The following is a 20,672-nucleotide window of genomic DNA, read 5'->3' on the forward strand; positions in this document are numbered from 1 at the left end:
GGTAATCATACATATAAATATTTGGAGTTAGTGTGTGTATATATACCTCAATTAAAGTCCCTGTAAAGTCAATTCTGAGAACTCTTTCTAAACACTTTCTAAATGTTACAAATGTATTGCTGAAACACACTACAAAGACTGTGAATTGTGTAATGCTTAATAGACCTTTTTCACACTTCCGGGTTTTTGGCTTCCGGAATGGGCCACGCAGTGTAAAAGTTTTTCCGGTTACAGTGATAGATAGCCTCGATCAGAACCAGTTCGGGAATCAAAGTCGTTTTACGAATTAAATGTCATGAAAATGTTTGAACGGTCTTGGTGAATTATTGGTGAGACTACAGCGCTCTCATTAAGAGCTACATTTAATAAATAATTCGAAGTGATGGCGGTTAAACTAGTTATATTCTTTGTGTCTGTTTGGCGCGGCTGTGCATTATCGCGCTCCATGTGCTGTAAAGACAGTGTCTGCGTCTCAACGTGCATACTATGTGACATTAGTAATATTCAGTACTATTTAGGGTGGATAGTATGCACATATTGGGATGTATAGAGTGTTTTTAGCGACGTGCTGGGGAAATGATCGACTGGCAGATCCTTATCACACAAGCCTGATCCTCTGATTCATGAAGCAGGACCGCTCGCACCCTGGATATTTCTGGATATAAACACTTAAGTCATCTCTCACTCATTTTCCTGTCGTCATCATCTTAAAGTGTGTATTATTTACAGTATTGTTGTGCTGTTGTAACATGCAAAGACTGATAGTTGTGTACAGTGTGGTGTTGGAAATTGTTTTAGTTTAATCATTTTAATCGATCAGGATTAATTATAACATATGCTTGAATGTGGGATGTGATGCCATATGAGATTAACATGCTATATATTTTTAAAACGTATTAAACTCACGACAATATATGTATCTCACGACTTTATATCCCACATTAAAGTATATATTGGGAGTTATTTTTTTTATTTTTTTTTATTAATAAATTATATAAATAATGTTCGTCGTACGTAATACGAGCTGGGAAATTGCTGAATGAGTAGCTGCGTAGCCTTTACTGTAGCTTACGGCTCCTAATAAATCCACCTGCCGGTAAATTCGATCAACGGTCTGAGTGGCTGTATAAGCTACAAACAAGTAGAAAATTTATTTGTAGATTATAGAAAAGCTATTTGGAAAACAGACAAAACAGAAAAGGTAAGAAGCGATATTTGAGAAAAGAGCATATCAATCTAATAGCCGTAGACTCATAGCGGAACTAACTTTACCCTGCGTCACGTGATTTCCGATTCTTGTGAAAAAGGTCTATTGTGAAGTTAGAGCGTTAAACAGTTTTTCACCAAGTGTCTGTTCAGGATTTTTTGGGCGGAGCTAAAACGGGGGTCTGATGACGCACTTGGACCCCCGAGCATAGCCCCTCCCCTAACACTATATAACTGTCGATGACGCACCGAGCGTGGCGCCGCCTCTAACTCTACAGCGGTTCACTCGCTCAATCTCGAGTGTCATTACGGTTATACAGCCCTTTGCACATTTACATGGTTGTTATAATATACAATATGCTCGGTCTCCTTATTTAAATTGTCTAAAACGACGATATGAAAGATTCTAAAGTGATCGTTCTACACCGGATAATTTTACAAACTTTAATCAGACAGCTGGGATTCACAGATAATCCGCTGTTTTTGGTAATTGTGACTGAATAGACCTCGGCCCCCCTCGCGCCTCGGCCTTCCTACCGTCCCACCGATAACCGATGATATATGGGGCCGGACAGAGTCTCTCCCGTCCCAGCCTTCATCCTCCCCATAGATATATACACTAGATGTCGCCTTGGGGTTCTAAGCATGCGTCAAAACCGCCGCCATCTTGGAACAGGGGTCTTGTCATAGGAAGTAGCTAGGTAACGCTGCTATCTCCGCCTGTACTTTGAATTCATGGACGATGCCGGACTTTTGTGCTGCGTATGGATGTTCAAACGAAAGAAATCTAAAAACCAGACAGCAAGGGATTACATTTCACAAGTGAGAATGTGTTTTATGATATTGAATGTTACGAAATTATATTTCTGGTTACGTTGGTTTGTTTCAGTCATTGGTTAACGACTGCAGCTAATCCATGCTAGTTACCCATTCATTTTTGACAGTTTGCGTGGCAGGGGCCACTGAGACCTGTCACTCGACCCGTCACCGCTAGTGGCAGCTGCCACTCGACCTGTCACTGCTATATGCGCCTGCCCCGCGTTCTGTCACCGCTGCCACGGCTATACCCGCCTGCCCCGCGACCTGCCACGGATAAATGTGCCTGCCCCGCGACCTGCCACGGATAAATGTGCCTGCCCCGCGACCTGCCACGGATAAATGTGCCTTCCCCGCGACCTGCCACGGATAAATGTGCCTGCCCCGCGACCTGCCACGGATAAATGTGCCTGCCCCGCGACCTGCCACGGATAAACGTGCCTGCCCCGCGACCTGTATGCGGTCACGCCATCTATGCTTAAAATGTATTGCGCGTATACATGAGGTTGCGTGGTAGGTGTTATAGGTGTCGGTAGAAATATTTTTAAAATTCATAAAAAATAAATAAAATGTTTACTGCAAACTTAACCTGATTCTTGTTATACATGTTCCCAATTAAGTACAACTGCGGTGACTATCATGTTGTTTTACTGTTTTATTCTTTAATAATTATATGTCAAAGTCATAGACTACCTCACTATACAGACATATTTTAAAAATTCATAAAAAAAATCAAATTGTTTTCTACAAACTCCACCTGATTCTTGTTCTAGATCTCCCCAAGTGGTGATTTTCATGTTGTTTTTCTGTTTTATTCTTTAATAATTATATGTAAGTAGCGATAGTTCATTCGAAGTTTACTCAAGTGGAAGAATGTTACTAATAAACTTAGGCCTACTAGCACTATGCATTATATTTTTTAAAAAGTAGATTATCTTAATATCAAAACCTTAAATTTTCTCTGGACTCAATGATAAATACATGTCTGTCCGTTGGAACGAACCCCCCCAAGAAAAACTAGAAAATCGCATTCATGACGATTTATGGTGATTTTATTTCCGTTAGACCCTTGCCTACATTGACGCTGATGCATTAAAGAGGAAGGCTCCCCTGTTAATGACGCATTCGTTCCAATGAACTGCCGTAGCCAAGGCGACATCTAGTGTATATATCTATGCATCCTCCCGTCTCGCGGCACCGTCATTTGTCGACTCAACAACAGTCGGCAGTTCGTGCCCACCAATGAGTGTAAGTTGCCGAGTTTGCTTATGTTATAATTAGTAGGTAGTCCACAGTAACTCTACTAAAATTTGCAATCATCTAAATGATTCTTTTTATATGCATCAGTATGTTTGACTCAGTAGACTCAAGTTAGTTGAGACTGCAGCTCTCACGAGTGGGCGTGGTTTCAGCGCCACCAGAGGACGCGCCCCCAGCGTTTGAGAGCAGAGAGCGCTGCCTATTTTTTCGAGATTTTGATAACTTTTTTAATTTATTTGCAGATTTTTTTAATCATTCAAGTTTGCCTGGGTGGTTAATACATTTTTCTGCAGAGTGAAAAACTCAGAACACATACTTTAAAATGACTTTACAGGGACTTTAAATAAATTTTGAAATATAAAAAATAAACAAATGCTCAAACATCCATTTTGTAACAGACCTGCGTGTTTATTTTAGCTATTCCGTCAGTGAAACAGCACACTACAGCCTGTAAAGCTATGAAATAAATATCAGTAAATAATGGTAACTTAAATAATAAGAAATATAAGTATTATTCTTAAAAACATTAATTTTTTATTTCCACACAAAGATGCATCATATAGCCTACCGTATGAAGGACAGGAAAGAGACCATTTCTCTTTAATAATATCTTCATGTTATCTCCTGATGTTACAAGCAACTGACACTTGTTGTAAAAGGTCTGAAAAGCTAGTTTTATCTTCAGACATTCAGGCTATGTTTGATTTGCGCTGCCTAGAAAGCGAAAGTAAAAATCACCAGCGTGTGTGAAATGCACTATAAACTTGACACACCTTATAAAATCTAATAACAAGCACAAACTGTGTTAAATAGAAACTGACGTGCAAGCAAAAAGGTTTCTGTCCTACAGTGTTTTTTTCTACAGTGAAGAATGCAAATATAATAGGCCTAAAAGCGAATGAAAGGAAGAAATGTTCAAATTCTTGGTGATAGCCTACACAGCCCTAATAAAAATTGTAAAATTAGTTTTTAAAAATGAGCCAAAGCGATTAAGAAAAACTGATATATGATTTCTAATATTAGCTACTAATATTGAATATTGTTCAGTAGCGATTCAACGGATCACAAAACTTACAGTTCGGATCATATTACTGTTTTTGAGTCACGGATCGGATAATTTTTTGGATAAGCAAGAAAAAAATATTTTGGGGGTGGGGGTAGGCTACAGTAGCCTAACTTTACTTTCCATTCAACATGAACATGTGAAACAATATGAAAACGATAACCATACCATATAATGTTACTGACTTGAGTGTATTATGAACGTTTTGTACGATAACTGGCACTGTCTGCTTTATTAGCGTTTTTCCCGTTCATGCTGCTTGAGCTTAAATGTTTTTTTTCTTTATATATAGTATTTTTTTTTTGTTTACACATAATGTTTAATGCTTTGAAATAAAAGTTTCAGATATAACGTAAGCTTGTTGTGCATATTGCCTAATCGCAAGCTTGTTTAGAAATGGTTACAAAATCTTGATGAATTTTTAAAAAAATAACGTCGTCCTCATTTAAATAAACGAATATTCAAATAATTCGTTTTTTACGAGCCCAAATATTCAAATACAATATTTTGGAAAATGCCCATCCCTATTACAAATTCACGCGAGCATTTACATTTTGCATAAAGGTTCGTCCTGACAGTCTGCGTTAAACTTAAAACTCTACTGAATGAGCGCCGGCGCGCACACCCGTGTCAGACAGACGGAACGCGGGAGAGAGGGAGACTATTAATATTCAGTGCAAAAATATTCATTTTGCTGAAATATATGTTGTTTAAAGTTAAATTTAGATTTAAAAGTCAACATGTCATTCAAGTATTTTATGATAGGTATTAACTGTAAAGGGAGAACTAATTGAAAATAAATGTAAGACGTTTCTTTTAGCCTATTTACAGGATAAAGAAATGACAGAAAGAGGTGATTTTGTCCAGAGTGAATGTGTGTGTTCCTGCAGAACATTTATCTTGCCTGTTGGTTAACAGTGAGTTTCTGTTTTTCTTTATTATCTTTATTACTATCTTCATTTTTAATGTAGAGTAGAGATTTAAACTATATTCACACTATATACAGTGCTAAAATTATTAGACATCTGAGACCCATTGTATGGTTTGTGCCACAGGTCAGGGCAGCATAAACTCAGTATTGGTGATTACTAAAATCATTTTTCATGTTTCTGTAATGATTAATCCACCAGTATGTGTAAGCTCTTTGGTTACAGCAGTAATTCTAAAGATACAATATATTTATTGTTGTTATCCATGAATGTTTGATTTTACTGTTTTACAAGATAGGCAGGAAAAAGTAAAACTTCATAGTCAACTTCACACTTCATAGTTGTTGTTTGTTTTTTTTCAGATGCCCAGTTACAGTCAATACGAACAGAGACTACGTTTTTTTGAATATTATGTGTGAATATTATTTAGAAACTATTTAGTTGTTTCAGTTTGTTATTTTCCTAATAAATTGCAATACCATTTTTAGTTTCTTTTTATGTTTTTGATAGATTCCTGAAATATATTTGTGTTCTCTTATGACTGTATGTTTTCATAGCATTCAGCTGGCACATTTGTTTGAAGTACATTGGGCAGGATGTGCAATAGTGTTTTTTTTGTCAATAAAATAAAAATAAATAAAATTAGGATTTTTATCTGATTAATCGAAAAATAATCGGCCAACTAATCGATTATCAAAATAATCGTTAGTTGCAGCCCTATTCATATAACAATTATATTGATTACTAAGGGATTCGATCAAAAATGAAACAAGTGAAGTATTTGTGAATCAATCATTTAAATCAGTGTTTCTCAAACTGGGGTACGCTACTCCGCATTTTGTTCGCGTACCCCCTTTTGTCACCTCACGTACCCCCAGGGGTACGCGAACAAAATGCGGAGTAGTTAATTTAACTCTACCATACCTTAAAATAATATTTAAACTGAGCATGTATTTCTAACTGGCAAAATGCCGTAAATCCATTACATTTAATCAAATTACCTCACGTTTTGCAGTCTAAAATGACTGCATCCACACAAGCAACATGCATATGATAGATTGCGTGCAGAATCTGCTGCCTTAAATCGCGCTAAATTACTGCCGTTCTCGACAATGCACCTTTGTAAAAGTGGATTTAGCACTTGCATGAAGAACAAATAGACACAGATAGTGGATTTATATCAATTTAAAACTCAAACTTTCTTTGATACAAAAACATACCTTGTGTGAGTTCTTGTAGGCCTATTTAATGTTGATAACGAGGAAGAATGCAATTGTACCCAAATATCCACATGACTGCAAACGTGACATTATTATACAACAGGTCAAAAAACAAAACGTACATTTTAAACACAGTACTGTCAGTATTTACTCTTATTTTGCAACGAAAAAATATTTCTAACGAAAACCAGAGCAGAACTACAACATACGAATGCGGCTTTGAACGAATCGTGAGAGTCAATGATTCAATGATTCATTCATAGCCACTTGCTTCGTTACTGAATGAATGACTCGATGACTCACTCATAAAAACAGTGACTTGCTGCCACCTACTGGCAGTTTTGGTTTAATATTTAAAAGTATCACTTCGTTTTACCATCATTGCATATTTCTCTATTAAACATTTTTTATTTAAAACATTATTTATTTTATAAAGTTATTCATAAACGTAAAAATATGCACTGGAAAATCAATTTAGGGGGCAAATATTGTCCCTTAATGGAAAAGGTGTGACTGCAGTCGAAGTGGAAGAGAGGGGGTACGCAGAAGGATGGTAATCCCTTCAGGGGGTACTCCATGCTAAAAAGTTTGAGAACCACTGATTTAAATCATTCTTTTAAAATAATTCATTGAAATTGATTAAACATTTTAAATAGACTGCAGCAATTAATATGTTGTCAGAACCTCTAGTAAGTTACATTGTTTTGTTTAATTGTTCATAATCGTGGGAGAATCGTGATCTCTATTTGAAATAAAAAAGTGTGCTTCTCAATTTATCCAAAATTGTGTAGCTCTAGTAAAACCTGTTTTGGTTCCTGATTTTGACTTATGAAGTGAATATTTTGATTTTTGAACAGGTCGTCAGCTACTGGAGCTGGGAGGAAATAACGCCATCATAGGTTTGTTGAATTTAAATAATTGAAAAGGGTCTTTTTGTTTGAATGTATAAAGGCCCGTTCACACCAAGGACAATAATAATATAGTTCTAAAAAATCTTTCTAAATATAAAGAAATAGTCTACACCACAACTGTAATGATAACGGCACAGAGAAATGATATTGTTGGAATCACTTTCAAATTTTTTTTCAGCTAATGAACGATAAAAACATTGACAACCAATCAGAATCTGTTCCGCTTTAAAGAGCTTGAGCATTTAAAGCAGCAGACAACAAACCTGCAGCGCGTACTTAGAATAAACAATGTTATCATTCGTTGGTGTGGACACTAATACAGTTATCGTTATCTTTATAGTTATTGTTCTCGGTGTGAACGGGCCTTTAGTCTTTTGAATAATTATAATTGAATAAACTGTAGGGCTGCAACAACTAGTTGATATAATCGATAATGAAAATAATCAAAAACAAATTTCTATTAAAAGAACATTCTTGGAAAAACTCTGAAGTTCACAGAGTGAGCTTGCTGCTGGAAAGGTGTATGACCCATGTCCAAAGCAGAAAAAACATTAAACATTATTAAACACTTTAAAGATGCTTATGAGCAGTTTCATTTTGTGTTGGATATTAAATTTTGAATTGACAATAATTACTTGAAATCTTACTGATGTAGCAATCGATAATTTATTGATTTATATTGTCCTGCTGCTTTAAAACTTTAACATTTGTTAAACCATTTGCTGCGTATCATAGCCTACGTTCATACATTTGTAGCGGTTTTCAAAGGCTCCACCTCCAGTTCACATTGTTTGGAAGATGAGCATTGAGCAGGATATGTTTTTTTTTTTTTTTAATTGAAAAAATATTTGACAGATTAATTGGTTATCAAAAATAATTGTTAGTTGCAGCCCTAATAAAATGTGTTAGGCCTGTAGGTAGTTAGTCTGAGGTAGGGTGACCACCATGGTACAATCTCAAAATTGGGAGCTTTGTCCCACATCCTGCAAGACGTAAGAAGTGTCCCGCCTTTTACTTGTACCTGTATTTTTTTTCAACAATAAAACAATAAAAAAACAATAAAAAAATAATGAAACTGTGATTGCCATTTAAAAATACATTTGACCAGCTGACATGTTCTAGCTAGAGCAGGAAAAATAACTAACCAACGCACTCATAGACTGGGTTTTTTTCCCACTGATGACGGCTATGTGGATGGAGTCAAGGAACCAGTGTGGACCTCATCAAAAGTGAACTTAGGGTGAAGGCTTAATACAGCATCACTAGCCAGGACTTCTTTGAAAAAAAGGGAGGAGCTTCTAGATATATCCCGCCCTGTCTTCCTGTTTCATTGGAAAATTCGTCAACACAGTGAATAAAGCTGTGCGTTCCAAGGCACTTCAGTTGACCTTTAAGTAAATTCAATATTGATTCATTTCTGTTGTAAAAATCATTAGTTATCAATTTAGTTAATTTATCTATGCAGCAGCTTTGGAGAAAACAGTGATGTCATCGACCAGCTCAGTTCAGTTCTCATACAACGTTGTCAAAGTAAGCAAGTTAAAAATATTAAGAATAATAAGTGTGTAATAATAAATTACACAATCAATTAAATAATAAATTACATTGTATCACTTGAACCTGGGCAAACTGAGGGCCAGTCACAGAGCTAATCACATTTAACAAAGATTATTGCATCAATTGCATCTGTAGTAGAGAGCAATAGTAGAGAATTTATCTCTCTCCCCGTGTCCCGCATTGCCCCGAAAACAGAGCAACCAGGTGGTCATCCTAGTCAGGGCCCGAGCACCGATGGTGTGAGGACCCTATTGGAATTGCTCCGTTTATCTGAGGTTGTGTCTGTAAGGAATCACATCACATTTATTCATTCAAGGAAGTCTTTTCATGTTTATGTAGTCCACAAAGTCATTGCATAATGTTTTTGTCCCAGTGTTTGACGATGCTGATCTTAATCTGGTTGTGCCATCTGCTGTCTTTGCCTCTGTGGGAACGGCTGGCCAGCGATGCACTACTACCAGACGACTGGTTAGTATAGTGTACTAAAGATAAGCACTAGTTTAACCAAAGTTTCTCCTTTTTTTTTTTCTTTAACTAGTTTCTCCTTTTTTACCTTTATCTGTCTGATTGTTATTCATCTGTTATCCTGCTGAATTAGATGCTGCATGAAAGTGTACATGATCAGGTTGTGGAGAGAATCACTAAAGCTTACCAGCAGATCCGCATCGGTGACCCCTGGGACCGTAAGTTCAGTAGAGAATAATGTCTCATTCACTAATAACTGCATGTATTATTCATAGTTATATGCACAGGAGAACTTTCCCCCAGAAATTCCACCTAATTCACTACATGTGCGTACATGCTTGAATTTGTTCTTAACTTCGTTTTGATATTAATAAATCAATAATAAATAATTTGGAGTATTCTAAATGAGTGACCCCATGCGCAACAAATGACAAGTGTGCAATCCTCAAAACAAGTTTAATAATTTGTTTATTATGCCAGTATGCTGAGCCAGTTCTAAAGTCAAGATTACAGAGGGTCTACCTGAGATGAAAGGTGTCAGCCCTGGATGTAGTTATGAATTCTGCCAGATGAGGATCGATTCATTGGTAGACAGAAAATACAAAATGCTTCAACAAACTTGTTTGCCTAGCAAACCATTATACGTGTCTCTGCAGCATCAGTGCCAGGAGCGTGTTTTCTCTTCAGCCATTGTTATTGTTAACACACTTTCACCTAAGCATGTGGATATGCTTTTATTTCTCAATAAGAAAATGACCTGTGAAACCATATAAACATAACCATTATATGGCAAGTGTTTAAGAATGTTCTGTACTGTATGTTATGATAGCACACCGCAGAGAATTCTAGCCTATTTCGTGTGCGCATTTTTAATATTCAAAAACATTTTATTGAAAAATGCCCATCCCTAGTATGCACGTGTAGTGAATGAGACCCAATGTGTTATACGTCTGTATAAAATGCAACTATGCACTAATTCTTCTGCATTTGGTAACAGCAAACACTCTTTATGGACCTCTGCACAGCAAACAGGCTGTTCAACAGTATCTTGCAGCCATAGAACAAGCGAAGCAGCAGGGTGGCACTCTTGTGTGTGGGGGAAAGGTAACACATTTCATTCACTATGAATAGTAGTAGTATGAGTGTCATTATTACACCAGAACAGGGTGTCTTCTGACAGTTACTGTGCTATGTGTTGATATGATGTTCCTTCTAGGTCAGTGCTTCTCGATTAGGATGCCTTTTTTTTTTTTTTTTTTTTTTTTTTAAGCCCTTTAATGATATTCAGTTTACATTTTAGGCCTTTTATAGGACCATGTTTTTTAGCACCACGTTCCAGTTGTATTTTTGCATTCTTGAAGGGCACCGCAGGAAGGCAATATCATGTTCAAACAAAAGTTTGCATTTAAATGTTTGCATTTAGTTCTCATTTGCATTTGAGGGACACACACAAAAACTGCATGTTTTTGCTCAGCCCCAAAAGGGCAATTTTAATATGCTATAAATATAGCTGCAAGCAGCGATGACGGGCCCAAGCCCGGTTGCACCGCCAACACGGTGGCTTCAGGGCAACTGTGCACAGCGGGCAATATGCATTTAAAACCTCCCTGAACTATCGTTTGTGCAACAGTCTTATGCTTCAAAAGCATGCTTTCATAAATATTTCAATATGTGTGGTATAAAAAATTATAAAATTAATAAATCGAACCAAATCACAGAACCTGCAAAGACGATTTTAACATCAGTCTCAGGTAATAGTAAGGTACATGTCTACATTTTTCTGCTCACTTATGCAAGTTTATTTTAATCAGACACTTTTATAAAATCAAGTGAAATTTACTTAAATAGTGTTTTTTTTTTTGTTTTTGTTTTTTTAATAAATTTGAATTATATCAATAAATAATTTAAAGGCATACGTTGTACATGATGTTTGCAAACACAGCACATGACTTTCTATAACACCCATGTCGAGAAAACACACACTCTCCTTTGTAAAAACAAAACAAAGATTTAAGTCTTGTATGAATCAGAACATGAAATTACGGGTGTTGGTAATAATAATTGTAACTCAAATGACATTTGAAAAGTAGTCCTGTCCAAATAGTGATATAATGTCATGGTTCAATTTCAAATGAGTGTGAAGTTATCATTTATCATTTGCAGTTCAATATTTCTATAAGTTCATCAAAAATATACACACACACACACACACACACACAAATCGCGTCAATGATATTTTCTATCACCTAACCCAACCGCTACTCCTAAAGGCCCCGGTATACTTCAAACAAAGTCTTTTTCATTCTCATTTAGGAGTAAAACGAAGTTTGAAATGCTTGACCAGCGTAATACTGTAAACGAACATCTGACACCACCCACACTGCTGAGAGCGACGATTAGATGAATATGTAAATATGTGCTGTGCACTTTCTTCTCAGTAGCAAAATAAACACAACAAAAATGAGAAAATAGCAAGCATTTATTATAGAAAGCATAAGAAAAGCGTCTGATCATAACATGGGAATGTTAGCATGAGCTCTGCACTCCAGTCACTTCACGTCTTCATATAGCCCTTGATTCAATAGATTGCTTAAAATCAAGCAGTTTTACAGTATCAAACATGAAAAACAGTGCCTCATGAAACATGAAACATGTCAGTGCCTCATTTTTTTTACAAGCACAACTTCATTTTGTACTATAAAGCAGATATCCAGTTTGTTCACATTTTCACATCAGTTCATTCTTCGATTTTGTTTGAAGTATACCAGGGCCATAAACCTACCCATCACAGAAACATGTAACCATCACTAGATTTAAATAAAAACATATTTTGGCTGATTTATAAGCCTTTTAAAATAGTGAGGACCAGTCAAATGTCCTCACTAGTGGGTTGTGAAAGTATTCCACAGAATAAGTGAGGACATTTGGTCCTCACAAGTATAGTCAAAACAAGTACAGAGAGGGACACAGACAGAGACCCTCACACACACACACATTCTCATGCACACACAGAAAGAGTCAGACTGAGAGAGTGAGGGGGAGGGGGGTGCCACAGAGAGAGGAGAGAGAGGGTGAAAATAATCCACATTCAAACCAAATTATTGGACTTCCTGTTGGTCAGAGCTAATTACTGTAAATTAGAAAGTTGTCCGGCTTAATGAGAACAATATGTGTATCGTGTTTGGTGACTGTAGGTTAAACTAACCCCCCACTTTTTTCAAAAGGTGGTGCTATAGAGGCCCTCCTTCCTGCCCATTTCTGAGGCTTTGCCCATGTCTACTGGATGACAGTCTTGACATATGAGTCGAATTTCATGCAATTTGAAGCATGCTAAGTGTCTCAAACCCATCCAAAACAAATATTGAAGTTTGATCTGTTGCTATGGCAACAGTGTTTTGAAAAATATTAAAAATCGTTTTACAGGTCTTCATTTGTTATGTCTTGACATTATTCTAATGAAGTTTGAAGCAAATTGGGTAAAAATTTGAGGGTGATCTTAAAGCATTTTGAAAGTAACACACTTCCTGCTGCCAGTTGATGGCGCTATAACTTTGACTCAAAAGTCACATCCATGTGATCGGCTTCCTACAATGAGCACACCGCTGAAGTTTCATAAACATCAATCAATGTTTGCAGAGGTTATAACACATTTCCTGTTTCCCTTTTCTCGGCATAAATTCGTTGCCTCGCCACGACCAAACCGTTCGAGATATCAAAAATCCGCTCGCAGTTTTACATCCTCAGTGTCTTGACTTCATTCTGACCGAGTTTGGTGGTGATCGGATTAATTGCCTAGGAGGAGTATACAGGGGCGGATCTAGAAAATTATTTTTGGGTGGCAAAGGGGTGGCATGAGGTCTATGAGGGGTGGCAACACCAAAGCAAGCACCCATGCATAGTTTTTGGAGATTTATGGCCTGACATACACAATTGTGTTCACAAACATTGCATTACCAAAATAAATAACAAGATTTCAATATCCATCATGGCACCAAGTAAAGGCACTATATGAAAAACATCAACAGATTTAAAATGAGTCTGACCTTGTATCACTAATGGAGATGAGCAGTTTTATTAATATTACACCGGTTACTTCGATGGCATAAAACATATTTTAGTGCAAGTTAAAGAACAATAAAAACTTGTTTTTTGCAAACAATTTTTGAGTTTCTGTTATTAACAGAGGTGGGAATGTCTCTGTGTGTTCACCCAGAACAGCCTATCAACTACATACTCTAGCAACACCCCAGCAATTGCAGCAAGAGCCTAGCAACCACCCAGAATCTCCTAGCAACCACCTAGCAACACTTTAGCAATCACCCAGAACATCTATATTCTGGCCTAACTGACCAAACTATTTATGTTTTTTAAACAAGATTTTAAGTTGGCTTTATGACATGCCAGCAAAAATCGGTCTATCAAACTTTTAATCTAGTTGAAATTAAACAATTCAACATTTTCTTACAACTATAAACACAATCTCACAACTCTGCACCAACTTGTACAAACCTCAAACTTCCAGGTCAAAATAAAATGTTTTAGTCAAAAACTTATTCTTGTCTGACAAAATCAAACTTTGGCCTCAGATGACACACAAAACTTAACAAATACACAGACTACTGCACTGCCCAGTGAACACTAGTGAGATCAATTCATATAACACTGTAACAAAAATACCGCTTACTGGGATTCAGGAATTACTGTCTACTACACTATACAAAAATAAATTTACAGATAGGGTAAAATACAGCAGTGATTTTTTTCTTTCTTTTTTTCATTTTACTATTGTAAATTGATCTGGCAGTAGATGTATGAACTTGGTATGCACCACAATACAGTATCCTGTCAATTACAGTAAAACTAAACTCAGCATCCTCTGCACATTTGGCCAAATTTTATTACAGTATATAAGGTACTATAGCAGTGTATTGGTCTTCTGACACAAGACAGTCATTTCTCAGTTCTGCAAATTACAGTATAACAAATGGCTACAGAGAAAGTTGACAATCACAAGTTTGAGGGTGTACAGCGTGCTACAGTTTACTGTACATAGTGAAATTTCCCTCATCTAAAGTACTGGTACTGTGTAAGTTTAAAACCCCTGTAAATTATTCATTCAGCTCTCTCAGATTTTGACTGGTGTGTGTCATCAGTTTTGCTACCTAATGTAGTCATTGTTAAACGTTTTGAGAAATGCGTCTTTGTTTTGAGAACTGAGCGAATGGTTTGGGAAACTGGGCCAACTGAATCACTTAAAATGTGTTAGCAATCGAGAAAAGATCAAATACATTTAGATTCTTACCTTACTAGTTTCTGTGATCGGGATCTTCTTATTGATTTCATGTTACCGTTTCGTCGGATGGCAAAAAGACCTTTATCCATGATGAAAGTGGAGCAGGCGGTCGGTGAATCAGCTCGCAAAAATTACGAAAATTCGAGGACTTCTGAGTTAGCCGAGAAGCAGTCATTAGGTGTGTTCGACATCGGCTGCGGCTGGATGCAACCGATCGGCGAGATTAGCGGCGTGCAGGCGGGGAGGAGCTGAAAACGGAGACGTCAAGTCGGACACTTTCTGCTTCTCGTAGTGACGCTCGCGCTGCGTTTGCATCGGTTTGCATACTTTATCACAGCTGAAGTGAAATAAATGCAATATTTGACTAATACACTGATGTTTCAGAGACCTTTTCATTCAAAACATTATGTACTGCTTACAGCGTCTGTTTTTACAAGAATAAAGTTCAACATAAGCGTATGTTATTTAATTAACAATGTAGTTGGGTCTTCGTTTTTTTATCCGTTTTATTTTGATAAACATGACACAATACAACATCGCGACTACATGAAAAGAGCTTTAACTGTTATAAAAACACAGATTTTTGAGCATTAGTAGAGCTGCAGGCATGACAATAAACACGAAACACACGTGATCGTTGTCATGCGGTGAATCCGGCCAATCAAGTCGGACAACATTTCTTACCGGCATGCACTGCTTCAAGTCAGCCGCCGATCGGTCTTTGCGGCGCTGCATCAAGTCGAACAAGCCTATTTTCCGATTCACGGACAAATGGAAAACAATTCGTAAGTGAACTTGTCTGCGCTGTGTTTTTGACTCCCAAAGAACCGGTTCATAAGAGTCATTTGATAATGAAGCTGACTGCGTGCGCGTGCAACCGTCATGCAGCTTATTGAAAGACGTGTTTTCTTGCCATTATTTTGCAATACGCTGTCTTTTTTATGTCATCACATTGAAGCACCGCTGCTGAAAAGCAGTAGTGCTTGAAACACTGCTAACATTTATATTTTATTCTCTGATAATTTTGGGGTGGCAGACGGGGTGGCAAAGCTTTTTCTTAGGGTGGCAGTTGCCACCCCGTGCCACCCCAGTAGATCCGCCCCTGGGAGTATATCAAATTCCAGAGCGTGCGTTTTTTTAAAACAACCCATAATACCTGACTTCCTGTTGAGCTGGCATATAACTTAGAGCATGAAAATTGTTCGGCCCGATGAGGTCTATATGAGTACAGAGTTTCATACAAATACATGCAAGCGTGTTTGATATATGGACCAAGGATGGGACCCGGGTGTGGCAGGGGGGCTCGACAGCGCCCCCTTGAATGGTGTCCGGACACCATTCAAGGGGGCGCTGTCGAGCCCCCCTGCCACACCCAGGTCCCATCCTTTGTGGCGTCCTAATGGCTGCAGATTCCTATGTGTGTGCCAATTTTCAAGAGTTTTTGAGCATGTTAAGGCCCCCAAAAAGCCCCAGATGACGGGAAAAAAAAATTATCCTTAGAAAAAACAAAAGAAAATGATCTGTAAATATTTTGAGCTAAAAATGCACATACAGACTCTAGGGACATCAGACACTTACTTTACATCTTGTAAAAAGGTGCATAATAGGTGCCCTGAGCATAACCCTATAGGCCTGTGTGTTTTTAAAAGAAGTATGTGTAATAAATGATAATCACAGGATATCTGCAGTTTGTTAAAGGATAATAAATCAGTTTGCTGTAAAGTAAGACCATTTAAGAAGTATTACAGTGTAGGGAAAACACACCCTAGGAAGTAAAATTAGCTCAAATGAAATATTTATAGGGAATTATAAAGAGTTGTTTAGTTTAAGACCGAGCAATTGAATCGTCCAGCGTTCATTTGCTCGAGCCGTAATAAGCTCTTGTAGTGGATATAAATATCCAACAATCATGAAAACACTGATTAAAGCACGGTAACTTAAGATCACAGACATTAGACATAAGACATTAAATTATAGAAGCACATAATACAAGACACTTTCTTTTAAAAAGAGATTTTATTTATTCTAACACAAACTAATCTAACACAAACACACACACACACACATACATACACACATTCATTCATACGTGTTGCAGTAAGAAAGGAAGTGAGAAAGAAAGAGTTTTAAGAGAGAGAGTGATATGATTAATTCCTAGCACAGTTATGCACTTCAGAAGATCTGACCTGAACGAAACATGAATCATTAATTTAAATGCACCAGTTAAGTTTTAATCTGGGGTACTTGCTTGCGTTGACTTTAAATGTGAATTTCCCTCGGCGTGCAGAGAAGGGTTTTCCAAGTCGATAACTTGTCCAGGGTCAGGTCCGTGTGGAACAATGAAAGGAAGTCTCTTTATCGCTGGAGTTGAAGCGGCAAAAGTCGTTGGTTGAACTTTGCGGAAAAACTTAGAACACGAGACTTTCAGCGGAAAATAAAATTAAGTAAAAGCAAAGAAAAGAAATTGAAAGGCTTGAATGAGCTGCTTGTCTGTTCTTGTTACTCCATAGTTCTTGGTTCTTGTCTTTGTCTTGGTTCTTTTCTTCTTGTTGAATTTGAATTTGAACTTAGTCTTCTCTTGCAGTTTGACTATTTAAACTTAGTTGTTTGTCACACCTCAGAGGAGTTTTGGCCAATCAGATATCGTCCTGTTTCAAAAGGGCTTTCCTCTGCCCCCAATAAAATATAGGTGTTACTCATAGGTCCGTCTCTGCTTTGCCATTTTAACATAATTTCTATTAACTGGAATATGATACATTTTAAACAGATTTCATTCAAGCCATAATTTAGGAAAGATGAAAAGAAATAAATCAAGTCCAAATAAGGCATACTTTCAGTCATTCAGTCAAGAGTTAACACATTTACATGAATTGTGAGTGTTCTAAAGCATAACTGGTTACAGGTACCATTTGTGAACACATAATACCAAAAATGTATGTAGTTAAAAAAAAATTTTTGATAAGTCCATTTAAAATTGTTGGAACAATTTTGATGCAGTTTTATTTGTAGAACAGTCTCCGTTGGCTTTTCTGTGAAGTAAGGAAACAAAAGGGTCTGCATTGTCTCTCTGTTTCTTTGATCTGGTGATCAAAGAATCTTTATCTTCTTGGGTGACCATTTGGTTTGTCACTTCTCCTGCTATCAGGAAGCATAGGGTGTCATAAAAGTAATCAGTATTGGTTTCTCTGTAGACGAGCTGGAATCGGAATTTTGATTCTGAATTAGAAATATAGCTGCAAGCAGCAATTACGGGGCCAAGCAAAAAAGGCACAACAAGCCAGCCAACATGGCTGGGAGCATTAGACCAACTGCAACAGTGAGCAATTAAAGACCTATTACGATCATTTAAGGCAAAAGAGTTGGAAAATGATATATACAGTCAATAATAAAGATTTACTGGTTTATCACTTTCGACCAATAGGTGGCGCTGTGACCAAATGAATGTGGTTTGGTCAGAGTGAGGTGACAATGATACTCACTAAGGATATGACTCCCATAAAAATAAGTCAACCAGATCAAAAGTTATAAGCATATGAAAAAAAATACAGTAGGTGGCGCTGGTTCGAAACTACTCAGACTCTTTCAGGGCCTTGTGGTGATGACCCATACAGAGTTTCATAACGATACGCTAATGCGTTCATAAAATACAGCATTTTAAAACAAAATTCAAAATGGCCGATGGCCAAAATGGACGACATGGGAAAATTGGATATCATTCGACTCAGCTTGATGCCCCGAATCGAAAAAGACTTTAACTTTATGATATTTGGACAAACTTATCTGAAGCTATAAGCAAAAATAATGGCTATTTTAGCATTTTTGTATCTCCAGACCAGTAGGTGGCGTTATGACGAAACTCAGCATGTAGGCTCTGGTCTTGCTTGGGATGATATGTATGAAGTTTGGTCTAAATATGATAAATCATTGCAGAGATACAGCCATGAGTCCAAATTGGGTGCTCTGCATTAAATTTATTTGCGTGTTATTTGAGAATGGTTGAGTTTATCAAAAAGCTTTTGATAACTTTTTGCCACAATGGTCTGAAGATGATCTGATTTGATTTTCATGACAGTCAGTTTTATTTGTAAAACAGATTTAAAAGGATGAGTCTAGGATGAGTTCGAAAAAGCAGGTTTTTCGCAAAATTCAACATGAGGGTCAAACCATAAGTTGAAACCTAACATGTTTGGTACCGTTGGACTCAGCAGGAATTCAGGAGTCTAAGGGCATGACTCTTTTGAAAATAAGTTGACCACACCCATAATGATAAGCAGTTGAATATTTGATTCTACCACTAAGTGGCGCTGGTGCAAAACTTTTCAGCCTCGTTCAGGGCATCGTTCTGATGACCCATACCGAGTTTTGTGACGATATGCTAATGCGTTCGTAAAATACAGCATTTTAGCACATAATTCAAAATGACCGACGGCCAAAATGGCTGATATGGTAATAATGGTTATCATTCGACTCGGTATGATACCCCGAATCTGAAATGACCACATTTATGATTTATGGACAAACCATTCAAAAGTTGTTAGCATAAATAGCCATTTTTCGTATCTCCGGGCCAGTAGGTGGCACTGCGCTGAAACACTGCATGTTGCCTCAAGTCATGCTTGTGATGACATGTACGAAGTTTGGTCAGAATACGATAAATCGTTTTGGAGATATAGCCTCAAGTCTGATTTTGTGAGCTCTTCGTCAAATTCATTTGAGCCCTATTCGAGAACGGATCGATCTATCAAAAAGTTTTTGCAGTCATGGTCTGAAGATGATCTGATTCAATTTTGGTGATAATTGGAGCAACGGCCTAGGAGGAGTTCGAAAAAGTAGGTTTTTCGGAAAAATCAAAATTTTAATGATGGAATGACGCCATAGGGTGCTTTCGAATCGTCCTGAGCCAAGGAATCAGAGGACAAAAAAGAATTTTGTTTCTAGGATTGAGTTAGAGACTCCAAATTTGCTATGGACAAAGGTCAGAGTGTCCTCTAACTGTGTGCCAAATTTCACAACTTTCCCGCAAGCGGTTCTATGGGCTGCCATAGACTTCAAGAGCGGAAGAAGAAGAAGAATAAATATAGCTGCAAGCAGCAATTACGGGGCCAAGCACAAAAACGGCACAAGAAGCCAGCCAACATGGCTGGGAGCATCAGACCAACTGCAACAGTGAGCAATTAAAGACCTATTAAGACCATTTTAGGCAAAAGAGCTGAAAAATGATACATACTTTCAAAAGTAAGGATTTATTGGTTCATCACTTTCGACCAATAGGTGGCGCTGTGACCAAATTAATGTGGTATGGTCAGAGTGAGGTGACAATGAGGTGACTTGCAAAGTTTGGTGTCAATATGTCAAAGCATTGCAGAGATACAGCTTCAAGACTGGATTTTGCATCATGCCTCAAATTCATTGCTCCGGTATACGAAAACGGTTTGACGTAACGATTTGAAATCCATAACTTTTTCTTGGCGTGGTCTGAAGATGATATGGTTCGATTTTGGTGCAAATCGGAGCAACGGTCTAGGAGGAGTTCGAAAAAGTATGTTTTTAAAGAAAACCAATATGGCGGACAGGAATTAGAGCCGACTATGGCAAATTTGATATCTATGTTCTCAGCATGACCCAAGGAATCTACTGAGACCAGTTTCATTACAATTGGTTAATATAGTCAAAAGTTATTAGCATTTTTGTAAATTTTCTTATAACTTTTGACCACAAGGTGACGCTGGTCCGAAACCTCTCAGGCTCCTTCAGGGCATTGTCCTGATGACCCATACCGAGTTTCATAAAATACAGCGTTTTAGCACAAAATTCAAAATGGCTGATGGCCAAAATGGCCGATATGGGAAAATTGGATGATATTCGACTCAACATGATGCCCCGAATCTAACGAGACCAGATTTATGATTTTTGGTCAAACCCATCAGAAGTTATAAGCAAAAATAGCCATTT

The 20,672-nt window shown here is 37.4% G+C and overlaps 1 protein-coding gene across 1 annotated transcript in view; it reads left to right on the forward strand.

Moving 5' to 3' along the window:
• Nucleotides 1-20,672, forward strand: part of aldh7a1 (aldehyde dehydrogenase 7 family, member A1) — a 117,403-nt gene that overhangs the window by 81,890 nt on the left and 14,841 nt on the right. The window contains exons 10-13 of the mRNA XM_048170704.1: nucleotides 7,352-7,393; nucleotides 9,336-9,430; nucleotides 9,561-9,645; nucleotides 10,425-10,531. Coding sequence (XP_048026661.1) covers nucleotides 7,352-7,393; nucleotides 9,336-9,430; nucleotides 9,561-9,645; nucleotides 10,425-10,531 — 329 coding nt within the window. The remainder of the gene's footprint in view (nucleotides 1-7,351; nucleotides 7,394-9,335; nucleotides 9,431-9,560; nucleotides 9,646-10,424; nucleotides 10,532-20,672) is intronic.

This window comes from Megalobrama amblycephala, linkage group LG2 (genome assembly GCF_018812025.1).
Source record: "Megalobrama amblycephala isolate DHTTF-2021 linkage group LG2, ASM1881202v1, whole genome shotgun sequence".
Lineage (NCBI taxonomy): Eukaryota > Metazoa > Chordata > Actinopteri > Cypriniformes > Xenocyprididae > Megalobrama > Megalobrama amblycephala.